The sequence below is a fragment of the Alligator mississippiensis genome, chromosome 5 (genome assembly GCF_030867095.1).
Source record: "Alligator mississippiensis isolate rAllMis1 chromosome 5, rAllMis1, whole genome shotgun sequence".
Classification (NCBI taxonomy): domain Eukaryota; kingdom Metazoa; phylum Chordata; order Crocodylia; family Alligatoridae; genus Alligator; species Alligator mississippiensis.
Genome location: NC_081828.1, coordinates 31,316,719 through 31,329,933, shown reverse-complemented (window position 1 = coordinate 31,329,933; position 13,215 = coordinate 31,316,719). Strand labels below are relative to the sequence as shown.

General features: G+C 42.5%; 1 protein-coding gene across 4 annotated transcripts in view; it reads right to left on the bottom strand.

The window, feature by feature from the left end:
• Positions 1 to 610: 610 nt before the first annotated feature.
• Positions 611 to 13,215, bottom strand: part of LRRC8D (leucine rich repeat containing 8 VRAC subunit D) — a 75,792-nt gene continuing 63,187 nt past the window's right edge. For all 4 annotated transcript variants that reach the window (XM_014599733.3, XM_019479120.2, XM_014599732.3 and 1 more), the window contains exon 3: positions 611 to 3,505. In XM_014599733.3, coding sequence (XP_014455219.1) covers positions 927 to 3,503 — 2,577 coding nt within the window. In that variant the 5' untranslated portion in view covers positions 3,504 to 3,505 and the 3' untranslated portion in view covers positions 611 to 926. The remainder of the gene's footprint in view (positions 3,506 to 13,215) is intronic.

The window sequence follows — 13,215 nt, the reverse complement described above, 5'->3', positions numbered from 1 at the left end:
AACTGATTATGAGAGTGAATATGCAACACAGTCCATACAGCAAAATGATCACACATTTCTCAAGGAGTAACTTCACCCTGGATTTGAATGATATACTGTGCAGGAGGACTGTGTTTTGGGTGCCTGCTTTGTTTTTCTATGTAGTAATGTCAATCTGCAATATATTAATGTGTCACATGTCCATACCCTATTGCATCCCCAAATCAACTGACTGGTCTAGGAGGATAGCAGAGAACACCAATTAGCTCTGGAATGGGAGGCATTCACCATTTAACAGCAACTGCACTGTAAGCAGAGGAACAGCGTTGCTGCATTTTATAATGAGAAAAATTTTATAAAGATGGTCACCCTTCCCTCAAACAAGCCATGAACCCTTCCGTAAAACAAATGGAAGTTTTGAAGCAGCAGTCCCCCATGTCAAGGTGTAGATGTACTGCTGCAGTTTGCTTAGCAACAACTCTAATTTTTTTTTCTTAAAAATTGAACATTCACACTAAATTGCACACAAGCATGCACTCCAAGCACTTCTAGAATCTTGTTATAAGAAAAATACTTGTCCTTGTTTTTCCCCAGTAATGCACTAAAATAAGTTCAGGCATTAACGAGTAACTTGTATAGTAAGAAAAAGTCACCAATTTAATCATTTACTTTAAGCAAGCAAGCAATCTGTAAACATTCAAAAGCGGCAGCATCCAAGTTACAAACAATTCAAAAGAAAAGAATTGAGATTATTAAGGTTCTCCTGCCCTTCAAAAATTTTGAAATGATCTTTTAAAACACTACAAAACACGGAATACTTAGTTACATCTCTTATCCTGCTAGTAGTTCTTCCTCGCAAAGAACTCCTGTATTTCTAAGATGCACAATCATTGCAATAACTCATACTGTAGAATTTGCTGCTTAGAAGTCAGTCAGTGCACGTCGATCTAAATCCCATTAGCAAAAGTAATGCTCGTGTCTTGATTCAACAGTTCTTTGACTTCCGAAGGCAAAATATCAAAGAGGTGATCTTCCACCACAAGCCCGCTTTTCCTGAGAAGCCGACACTGCCCCAGTGTAACTGGTAGACGATCTAAGCAGTTTCCCTTCAGTTCCAGGTGAGTTAGCTGCAACAGCTGGCCAATTTTATCTGGGATTGAGGTAATACAGTTTTGCCCCAGACTCAAAGTCCTCAATTTTACACATTTAAACAATGACTTTGGCAAACTCTCCACTTTGTTTCCTGTTATATGAAAATGTTGCAAATTTTGAAGTGACCAAATTTCCACTGGAATCACTGTAATTGAGTTGTAGCTTACATCTAAGCATCTGAGTTTCTGTAAATTGAACACCGCAGCTGGTAAAGATTCGAGTTTGTTATTGGAGAAATAAAGTGACTCCAAGTTCTTTACACAGGAAATGGAGGGAGGAATGTTGACTATTTTATTGTGCCACAACTTTAAACAGGTCAGTCTTTTCAAGTGCTGGAAGCTGATGATCTCCTCAATTGTGCGTATACTATTTGATTTTAAATCCAGTTCCTGTAAGTTAGTTAAACTAAAAATGGCATGTGGAATTCTCTCCAGTTCACAGTTCTGTAGTTCCAATTCAGCTACATTCATCATTTTCTTAAGGCTATTCAGTACCACAAGCTTGGTGCCATCATTATGAATTACAAGCTTTGTTAGATGAGGTGCCACATCTGTGATATTAGAAGGGATTTTGGTCAAATTACTCTTCACATGGAGAATTTTAAGGTGTCTTAACTCTCTGAGAGATTCAAGTCCTATCATTTTATTGTTTTCAGAGTTCAAGTTGCCTATCAAGTACAATTCACGGAGATTTTTAAGCAAATACACCCACGCAGGAATTTCTGCAACGTCTGTGAATTTCACATGAAGGCATCTCAAGTGGTCACGGAGGAAGCTGAAAGCAGTCTGCTCAACCTTTGCAGGACAGTGGCAGAGATGGAGCTCCTGAAGATTTGTCATTTGTGAAATTTTAGCAGGAATTTTTGCTTCAGGAATCAGCTCCAGTTTCAGCACATCCAGATCTGTCAGATCAAACACTGCATCAGGGACCCCTGACAACATGAAGAGATGCAGCTCTTGTTTATCTTGTGCATTGCGAGAAACATGCTGTCTAAGTTTTTCAAACGTCCATTCATGATTTAAACTAATTTCTCGCAGCTTGTTTTCACTTACCTCTGATAAAAAGACACCAAATCGCTTAGAATATAACTGGTCGTACTGATCTACCATATGCAAAAGAAATGCAAAATCATTTTTCACATCAGGAATATCACTGAAGCTGCTCTCTTCTCTGACCTTCTCAAAGGAATACTCTTTTAAGGGTATTCTAAACAGCCAGAAGAGTGTATACAAACAGATAAAACCGTACACACAAATAAGAGAAATATAGCTGATAAGGAGCTTCTTCAACATGTAAGCCATATTGTGTGTACACTCAAACTCCTTATACCCAATCAGATGCTCTACTTTTGGCTTGCATCTGTGCTCAAAACTAATTGCATTTACAAAATTAGCAGTGTAGCAAAGAATAAATATAAACTTGACTGTCTTGATGACTGTCTGGACAACATACAGTTTATAAATCAAGTCACTGTCCTCCACATGAGCCCGAAATTTTCTAACTTTCTCAAACAGGGCTTTGGCTTGCTCTCCATCTTTTTTATCTAAAATAGTCATGCTGGGGACCTCAATGACTGGCTTTTCAGCTGAAAACTTGAAGCCAGACTTGGTTATCATGGGAGTACTGGCACTGGGACTTCCTTCATCACTGCTAGTGGAAACGTGCTTTGGCAGGGACTGGGCACCTGTGAGTCTCTGTTTGTTCTCCTCAGAGTCCTCACACGCTGTTTCAGATAATGCTTTTGTAGTCCAAGGGGACTCAAAGCACTTTCCCAATATGGACACAAAATGTTCAATTTTTGAGCATGTCTTCGGATATTTAAACCAGAAGTTGCTACTGACTATTAAAATAATAGTATGTATGAGCGCAAGATAGGGAAAGTACTTTGAATACCAAGGAAGGGCCAAATGATAACACATCTGATTAATAAATACATATTGCTGAAAATCCAAATTGGTTTTTCGCCCTAATGAATCTTTTTGCTCTTTCTTCAGCTCCTGATTTGATACAGTAGGTCGCAACTGAGAAGACGTGAGACTGCTCAGAGGTATGTGTGGTGTTATGGTAGGTGCACCTTCAGAGGAATCTGTTCCCATTGACATTTCTTCAGCTTGGGCAGTGGTTGCTTCAGCGTTTGCTGGTATAAAGTCAGCATTCCCTGATGTGCCGGGTTGTGCTTTCGAACTTACAACAGACTGCAATACTGGCAAGCAGACCACCTGGTCTTTGGTCAGCTGCATCGTTCCAGCAAAGATGGCAACCATTAGCATAACGACAGCTAGATAATCCATAAATACATCCCACCATGGTTTCAGGATACGATAAGTTGGCTGTATGTCATTAAGCGATGCAACTTCCGTAAGGGTAAACATTCCTGTAACAGAAAAAAATATAGATACATAAATCATTTGCTGCTAAATCAACTGGATACATATTATTTTACTGATGAATAACCAACACGACCCCATGATATAAGGAACTTCAAAAGTTTTCTATTGCTTTGTGCATTATGTTAATGTGTGTGCTACTGTCCACCAATCCATTCTGTGGTACTTACCCAAACAAGATCCTTGCAAAGATGTCTGTGGTAAGGCATCCCTTAGCACTGTAATAACAGTTTCTTGCTTGCTGTCTGTCAACTGATATTTATAGTGGTTTGTCACATTTAGCAGCACCTGAGATCTACACTGTATGATCCTTGGCGGTTTTTAAGACCCAGCTAGACAAAGCCTTAGGTGGGATGATATAGTTGGGGATGGTCCTGCGGGGGTTGGGACCACTTGACCTCCTGAGATCCCTTCCAACCCTAATTTTCTATGATTCCATGTTGTAAATATCTGAATTGTGAAGTGCTATTGTTAATATAATTCAATAGCAAATTATTATACCTTCTATCAGATTCTATAGACTGTACACTGCTTTGAAAATGTGACATGCTGTGTCAGTGTCAACTACTTAAAAATATTTTAATTTAAAGCAAAATAAGCAGGAAAAAAATTGCGAAAAGCTTTGCACAATGCAGCATGGACCACATTTTAAGGCCTCTTGAAACAATAGCAGAATCTCTTATTTCTACTATTTCAAATAGGCTAGAATGTCAATAAATCTCATTCCTTGCAATTCAATATCCACACTGGTTGCCAAATTTATCAGTCTTTTCCTTAAGTACCATCAAGTACTATATATGAGCAGTGTTAATGCTGCAGCTCTTGTACAAGGCATCCATGCCAAAAAAAAAAAATCAATTTTCCCTTATTTTATTTAGTCATTTTCTAGTGAAGTACTTACAAACTCCATTTTCCAGAGAAAGTATTTTAAATAAAATCTCTCCTTTCTCAGATAATGAACATTTTAAAATAAGCAAGAAATCATTGCATAATAGACTTTTATCCCAAGCTTGTCATAGAAATCTGGCAACTACAGGACATGAAAACTAGTTCTATATAGCAAGCTGTTTTCAAGGGCTTTTTTTTAAACTGAAATTTTATCCATCTTGAATCAGAATTGACAAATTGAATGGTAATCAAAACTTACTTCTTTCACAGTTTACAGTGCATCAAATAGCTCTGCTTTTTATTATGAAACGTGGAAGGTTAAATACAATTCTGTTTCTTAAAAGAATAAGCTGCTGCAAGCAGGATATGGTACAGTATCAGGTAGCTACTCTATCCATGACTGAAGTTTGTCATTGTTAATGTAAAATATGTAATGACACATGAAGTATGCATCATGTAATATGTTCAGCTACAAAGAAGACTACTAGCCAGAATATTAAGAGGCTCCAAAGCAACCAATGTTATGATGGACCACTTGGGTTTATTATTTTTATCTTGAAATACACTTTATTTGTACAGCTTTTCTCCACAGAGAGACTTAGCGCTCCTATACATGTGCAAGGAAGCTGCTCCAACATGCTGTAATTACACTGCATCAGAGCAGACTCAATTAATCAAGTGTACTGGAGTGTGGTAATTACCGTGCTTCAGCAGACTCCAGTGCCACATGCATCAGCATCCCTGCACTGAAAAACGGCGGTGCAGTGCTTTAAACTAAAGCTCATTCAACAAGCTTTAGTTCAAAGTGCCCAGCCACCATTTTGCAGCACAGGGTTGCTGATACACATGATGCTCTAGGTGCTTTTAATTAGCATGGCTCTCAGAACTGCACTAAATAAAGGATGCCTCCACCCACCCCTCTGCCTCCCAAAGCATGTCTATAAACTCCCTTAGAGGGCTAAAAATCACAAAATGCACACGTACAGTACATGACCATTTGCTTAGCTCCCAATCCATATTTCTCTGTACATCAAATAAACTCATTTTCAATTGACAGAATCTGTGACAGCACTGTATTAAAAACATATCCTGCTTGATTTGTCACAGGTCAAATACGTCAATTAAACAGATGCCTCTTGTACAAGTCTGTGCACAGATCTCAAACTGGCTACGTTCCATTTGACCAACTGCTTGCACTAAAAAAAAAAAACAAAAACAAAAAAAAAATCCACCTTTTCACCCAAAATGAGCAGAAAATCTTTCAAGAAAAGCCTAAATTTAGTCAGAGGGTTATTAAAATACAGTGGATCACAGCAAAATGGCTCTTTTGCTAGACGTGCGCCAATATATTGCTGACATATTGTATTGGCATCAATAAAAAGAAAGTTAACATCATCGCAATTGACTTTTTTTATCTGGTGTAGCCAATAACATCACCGATAAGTGCCATGTGCATCTGCCCAGCTGCAGCATGCACACGGCCAGGAATGCAGCTGGGCAGCTTAGATTTACCAGCTGGATGCTGCTTTCCGTGGTGGGGAGGAGCATGGGAAAGGCAGATCAAGGCCCTAGCAGTGAGACAGGGAGTGGGGCTGGGGCACGCACTGCCCAGCCAGGGCAGTGAATGCAACCCCACCAAAAGTGGGGCAGAGCCATAGCTGGGTTGTCCAAGGGGCATAGGGGGGCAGCTCCCTGATGCTGCGTACACCCCTGGGGAGGCATGGGGGGCATGTGCCCCTGAGATTTATGCACAGAGCAAGGGAGAGCTGCCTGCTGTGGGCTTGGGACCAGGGGCTGCACCAGCCTCTTCCCGGTGGGGGGCCTGGGCTGGGAAGGGTGGCTACAGGGTGGCTAGCGAATTCTGAGGTGGCTGTAGCCCACCCACAGCCACCCCTCAGAGTACCACCGTCCACACCACCCTGCCCCAAGCACAGACCTGACCCCGCCCCTGCCGCCAGGAAGAAGCCAGTGCAGCCCCTGCCCCTGAGCCCACAGCAGTCAGCTCACCCTGACCCTGTACACAAATCCGAGGGGGCACATACTCCCCATGCCTCCCACGGCTGTGTGCACAGCAGTGGGGAGCCGCCCCCGGCAGCTCTGCCCTGCTCCTGGGGCTGCATTCTTACCCAAGCTGGGCAGAGCCTGCCGCTGCCCCAGCCCTAGCCCTGCTCACTCCCTCATCGTGGGGGCCTCAATCTGCCCCCCCAACACTCCTTACCCTCCCACAGACTTATTGGCAGGGAGCTGCATATCAGCCGATATGGCTGGTTAATAATTGGCCATTGGTACTGACCAAAAAAGTCTTTATCAGTGCACTCCAATGGCAGGGGGAGGGGAGGGGAGGAGCGGGCCTGGGCTCAAGAGTAGGGAGAAGCTGGGCTGCTGTGGTGAGGGGAGCAACAGGCCTGGGCTGACTCAGTGGCGGCGGGGGAATGGGAGGAGCGGGCTCGGAGCTGACAGGGGAAGGCGGGGCAGGAGGCTCACTACTCCCTTCCACCTGCCGCCGCCCCCCCACTGCTGCAGCGGGCCGGCTTCTCCTCCGACTTGGGCTTGGTCCTCCTCCCAGCCCATGTTGGGCCCAGGCCCATTCCTCCCCTCCCTCCACCACCACAGCACGCCCGCTATTCCCCCAGCCCACATTGGGCAGACTCCTCCCTCCACCATCGCCTCAGCCCTGCAGGCAGCGACGACAGAAGGGCCAGCACTGGTGGCCTCACTCCCTCCCTGTGGCGTCTCGACCCTGCTCTGATGGCCTCACTCCCCCACCCATTGTTGCCACCTGCAGGCAGCGGGGGGGGAGGGGGGGGGGGAGGGGGGAGGAGGAGGAGAGGAAGGCCACCAGCGCTGGCCCTCACCACCCCGTGTGTCCCCACCACAATGGCAGCGCTCCACTGCTGCCAGCTCCTGTTCGAACGCTTGTTCGCACTCTGATTGTCTGTTTGTCAGAGAGACGGACAGGCTTCGGTTTGTATAATTTTTTTTTTTTTTTAAATAAAAAGACTCTACCAGAGCACTTCCACTGCCGTCCCTTAATGGGTGGTAGCAATAATGAGACAAGCCATCTGCTGTAAATGGTGTTTTACCCACTTTGTTAGTTAGACATTCTGGATGGGGTCTGATGCCAGTAGTTAAAGTAACCACAGCCAGTCTACTCTACAGCTGTTTCCTTACCATTATCCTTACCTTGAGAAAAAGTTAATCATACAAACAGTGATTTCATTCCACCTTCCCTAACTTGTTTGTTAAAGCCATAGCCAGTAAGAGACTGATTTCATAGATGCTTTATGCCACAAGAGCACTTGTATAAGTATTAAAATCCAAGGAGCATGGATATGGTTACTATCGTTGGTAAGTGAAGTGACCTTTGCAGGCTGATTGAGAAAACAAGCAAAGAGGAAGAGCACAAAAGTTCAAGGTAGAATCTTAAACAAATTCTGTATCAGACCTCTTTGTTGAGCACAAAAATTATTTTAAAAAGTTTTAGTAAAGTTCGCCACCGTAATCTTCTTACAGTAGGCTTCAGACAGCGTGGAATAACAAGAGCTTACAAAAACTACAACATTCAGCTCTCTGAACATGTCTTTTCTTTCAAGTTACTGATACTCACAGAAGAACTGCTGTTTCAGAAGAGATTAGCAGTTAAAAACAAAAAGAAACCTCTCCGGTATTAGTCAAAAAATCAGCATACCATAAAGAGAAAAGCAGATCTCTTCCAACTAACAGATTGGATTTGTGAAACAAAAGAAGTTCTCTTTTCCTCACCCCTAAAAGATTTAGGAGTTCTCACTTAAAAAAACAGAACAAAAACCTACGCCTATACAGTAAGATAAGATTAATAAGATGAAAATTAAGTGGATATATGAAACAAATCGGTCACTGTCTTCAGGTTTCTTTGTCCTTGAATTCACTAATCTTTTAACCATAGGAATTTGATCTGTTTCAGTGCCAATACTCTGCATTTCACCTGCTAAAGACTAGGATGACTTGAGATTTAAGAGGAAATCACAAATTGACAAATACAAGCCCCTGTTGTAATTACTATTTTATGCCAACTCTAAATACCTAAACAATTTTAACTTGTTTTTAGTTCTGTTCTTTGCAGTAGTTTCTTTCATAATTAATTTTTCACCTTCCTTTGGGGGTGAAAAAAATTGGACTGGACAGCAGATCAGGCATGTTTATATTTTAAATTTGGATTTCTGGTTTGCAGCTACAGAACCAGGAATACAAACTTTTGGGCTGTAAACAGACATCTTATTTGAGGCAGTTCTAATCCAAGTCAAAACCTGGGACAAATTAGGAGCAGTGCAGCTATTTGCACACACGGAGTCCTTCCAACCTGCAGTGCTGTTCAGTAGCCAAAGAGAGCGCACAGCCTGACATGCTTGTGCTTGGAACAACTGGCAATTAACTTGAACAGGATGCTATTAACTTACAGACCATACACAGCACTTTCCAAAGGAAAAAGTGTTAGCACATTTTCTCTCTCAGGGTATAACACAAACTCTTTTAAATGTTGTTTAACTGCAAGCGACCAAATGTATGAGCCAACTTAGAATGGATTAAACCTCCTGGAACATTTCAAAAGTATCCCTGGGTAATCAGGTACTACTTTGAACCAGTGTTTCTTGAGTGCCTGGTTGGTCCTCCAGGCATCCCATACTACATTGTTCCTCATACCCTTCCCCAAGCACTGCACAGCAACTGCCTACTTTGGTACACAGTATACCAAACTACTGGTATACTGCCTGCACTGGACCCATTGCCATCCCAGGTTGATATCAGTGCCCCCCTGTCCCAACACACACACACCCCATTGCCCACACAGCACTTTTCCCCAAGCCACTGGTTAATTTCATTCCATTCCTGGAAACTGATGTGGAGACCCTGGGTTGTGTCTCAGAGCACCCAGCACCCTGCTCACCTACCCCCCCCCCCCCCGCCCCGGCTCCTCTCATCCCAAAATTAGCCTGGGATGCCCCCAACCTGCTCAACTGCCACAAATGGAATAAAACTGACATGTAGCTTGGGGAAAGAATGCTGTTTAAAAGCAATAGTGACTTTGGACAGCCCCAGAATACCCAGCTCCCCAGGAACCCAGGATCAAAGATCCAGGAACCCTCCCACCTGGCCACCCCTCAGTAGTCTGAGCCAGAAACATTGGGCCTACCTTCCCACTGCAACCCCAGCAACTGGCTACCCACTTCACCCTCAAATCAGCATGTGATGCACCAAGACCCGGTACATTGCCAGGAATTGAAAAACTGACGAGTGGCTTGGGGAAAAGTGTTCTCTGAAAGCTACAAAATCTCTGACAGTCCCAGAGCACCCAGCTCACAGGAACCCAGAATCTGGGGTTTAAGCAGCATCCCCCTACCCACACACATACCTTGGCACCACAATTAGGTTATCACCACACAGATTTTGGTAAAGTACAGGAATGGTCTTTGTTGAGCTTAATATTAGTGAGAAGGTGGATCAGAAAATTGCAGTTGTGGGCAGCAGGCATCTTCTTCTTCCTTGGTGTCCAGCCAATTAGGGTTTCCTCCTCTGCTTAGGCAATACTGGGAAAACTGGGGCACTTGCCAATGGAAGGCATGCTGGGTTGGGTATATCCTAACCCCTCTCCCCTGTGATGATTTGACAGCACAAACATGCCTAAAAGGCAACTGTTCTACTTACAGTCTTTGGCAGTATATATGTAGACCCCCCGCCCCTAAACTGGGACTGTTGTGAATGAGTTCCTAATGATATTCTTAGATTAGTTCAAGTGTTATGACTGTCTGCACCCTCATACTTCACAGATACTTAAAGTGGGACAATGGACATCTGTGGGATCCCAGAACAAAAGGCTTTCTTCTGGAAAAAATGTACTGCTGTCAGAGCCGCAGCACTTCACACAATTGTGAACCAGTTCCCAATTAGTGACATTTTGGATCGGTTCAGCTGTGTATGTCCATGCCCTAGGTTAGTGTCTTAGAGCCCTGGAGAAGACATTGTACCATTCCACTGTAAAGTCAAGGAACACATTTCCTGGGGAACGTTTGCTTCTAAGCCAGGGGTGGGCAAAATGCGGCCCGTGGGCCAGATGTGGCCCGCCAGAACATTCTATCTAGCCCTCGGGGCCCCTAAAAATTTAGAAAATTAATATTTATCTGCCCCTGGCTGTCTGTCATGCAGCCCTCAATGGCTTGCCAAAACTCAGTAAGCAGCCCTCCACCAGAAATAATTGCCCACCTCTGTTCCAAGCCCTTACAGTTCACAAGGCACCAAAAAAATGGTGCCACACCCTCAGTCAAACCACTGCTTTTTTGGCACAACAGTACATGATTTAAACTGGAAAGTCCTGGTTCTTTGAGACATGAGGATTGATAACCAGCAACCTGAGCTCATTTTAAAGATACTTTAATTACAACCCACTAATTCACTCATCTTTATTACAACGTACCTAAATAAATGAGCTAGAGTACACAGTTAGCCATGTAAGGTGAAACAGTGCATTTTGGTGAACTGTCTCCTCCTACTTGCATTTCCCAGTCCCAATCACTTGCTCAATCAACATACAGGAGTGGAGATGGTATAACTATATTTTAGTCTCTTAAGATCATTATCCCTCAGCAGAAAACCATTTTCTGTGTGGGTTCTCTGTTCTCAGTAAAAAGTTATGGTTACCTTGATTAAAAGCTTCAATTTTGCTCTCATTTCTGCCCAAACTTTTAGGATGCAATTTATAAATCCTGGCAGTACAAGTGCACTGACTTGCCTCTTAGTGTCAAAGTGACATGAAGATCCAAAATTGAAAATATTTCAATTTATGAAAAAAAGCTCCAAAATAATCTGAATATAATGCATGTGTGCTTCTGTTTAAGCCTCACTTTCACTTAGGAGTCACTTTAAAGACTAAAACTACTTGTATTTGGAACAATCAGAGTAGAACAAGAACCCACTGCAATTACGTATGTACCAATGAAAAGATAATAGTACTAAATTACTATTTAGTTAAATCAGCAAATGTAACCAGTTTTGCATAAATGGTGTTACCTGCCCAATTAAATGCCCCTTAATTAGTCTTTGAGAAGTCTGTATTAGCACATTCCCCTGAGAAATGTGATTAACAGCTTAAGAATTCATTGACAGGCTTCATAATACTAGTAATCAAGTAAATGCTAAGTGAACAAAGAGAGACATTTCTTATTGGGTTAGAAATTAAACTGTTCTGCTTATAAGTAAAATCAGTTTAAAATGTGACTAAGTCATAGAAACTGGAACCAGCAATTTAGTTCATCATTCTTCATATTTATTTACAATTCATTTTTTTTCCTGTATTGGATCAAAAAATAATCTGGCTCTCTCTGCAACTCTATAACTCTCCTGCTTTTAAAGATTATTTGATAAACTGTTTCACTTAAAAAAACAAAACCACAAACAAAAAAAAAACCCCCAAAACTTAAAAAGAATAAAACAATCCTACATCATAAAATATGGTCCATGGTAATTAAAAAAAAGCTACCAATCCACACAATGAGCGCCAAATGGACAAGGAGAAAATAGGTATAAAAATGTTGGAAGAATGGATTTCCAAAGGGAGTGAGGAACAATTCAAAACTAGGAATGAGTTTCATTCTAAAAAGAATGCAAAGGGTTACACTGTCTGCTAATATAGTTTGTACTTGAGGACTGAATAAGAGAATGACTAATTAGTGTGATTCCAAATACCCAGCATATGAAACAGTGACTGCACCACCACAAGACTGGACCTACATCAGGCAGGAAATGAATCATCTGCCTGGCTTAGCTTCCCCAGGCACAGAGCATTTCTTCCCCTTTCTGCAAGCACAGAGAAAGTTGGCAGTGCCCAATAAATGGCAATCAAGAAACCCAGTCCTCTTCTGCTACTCTTCATATGCACCACTGTATAAACTTTAGATTTCAACAGATTTGCAAAAGAAATGAGATTTGTTTTGCAACCAAATGTCAGACTATTGCTCAAAAGAGACTATTTGCTTTCTTCCCTTCCTCCTTCAAAAATTCTTTATCCTTCAACACTGGTCTATTCTGTTTGTGTAATACTTTATATCATACTCTTGAATCCTGCTGTTTGTGTTTGCATTGAGTCCTTCCTGGCACAAATGTCAGTTTATACTGAACAGAAATCCTGAACCAGACTAGTACTGCAGATTGAGACAGTGCACTGGCACTTACGTATACATGGTGCCAGCCTCACCTCAGACTACTGCTAGAATGTACTTCATCCACACAAGAAACAGCCCAAATGTTACTACAGAAACTAAGTGCAGTTACAGACGTGCTCCAAGCGCAGGGGCGGGCGGGCGCATTAATTAGGATGGCTCTAAATGCGCTAAATGCCTGGAGCATCATGTGCATCAGTATCCCCACGCTGAAAATGGTGGTGGGGGTGCTTTAACTAAAGCTTGTCAAGTGAGCTTTAGTTAAAGCACCCCTGCCACCATTTTTCAGCACAGGGATACTGATACACACAACACTGGGGTCTGCTGGAGGGCGGTAATTACCATGTGCCAATGCAATGAAATTACAGCATGTCGGAGCACCCTCTCTGCACATGTACAGGTGCCCTAAGATCCAATTAACAGCAACAGCAGCAGTATCAAATTTAAGTGACAGATTTACAGGGGAAATACTTGAAGCTATATATCATTAGACTATACTGAGCTTGTGGGTATACAATCTGAATCCCATCCCACAGATTCTTGCGAAATACCAGAACAGGAGATATCAAGAGTCTCATCAGCATGCAGAAGCCAGAGATTTGTGTGAAACAGCTTGCTAT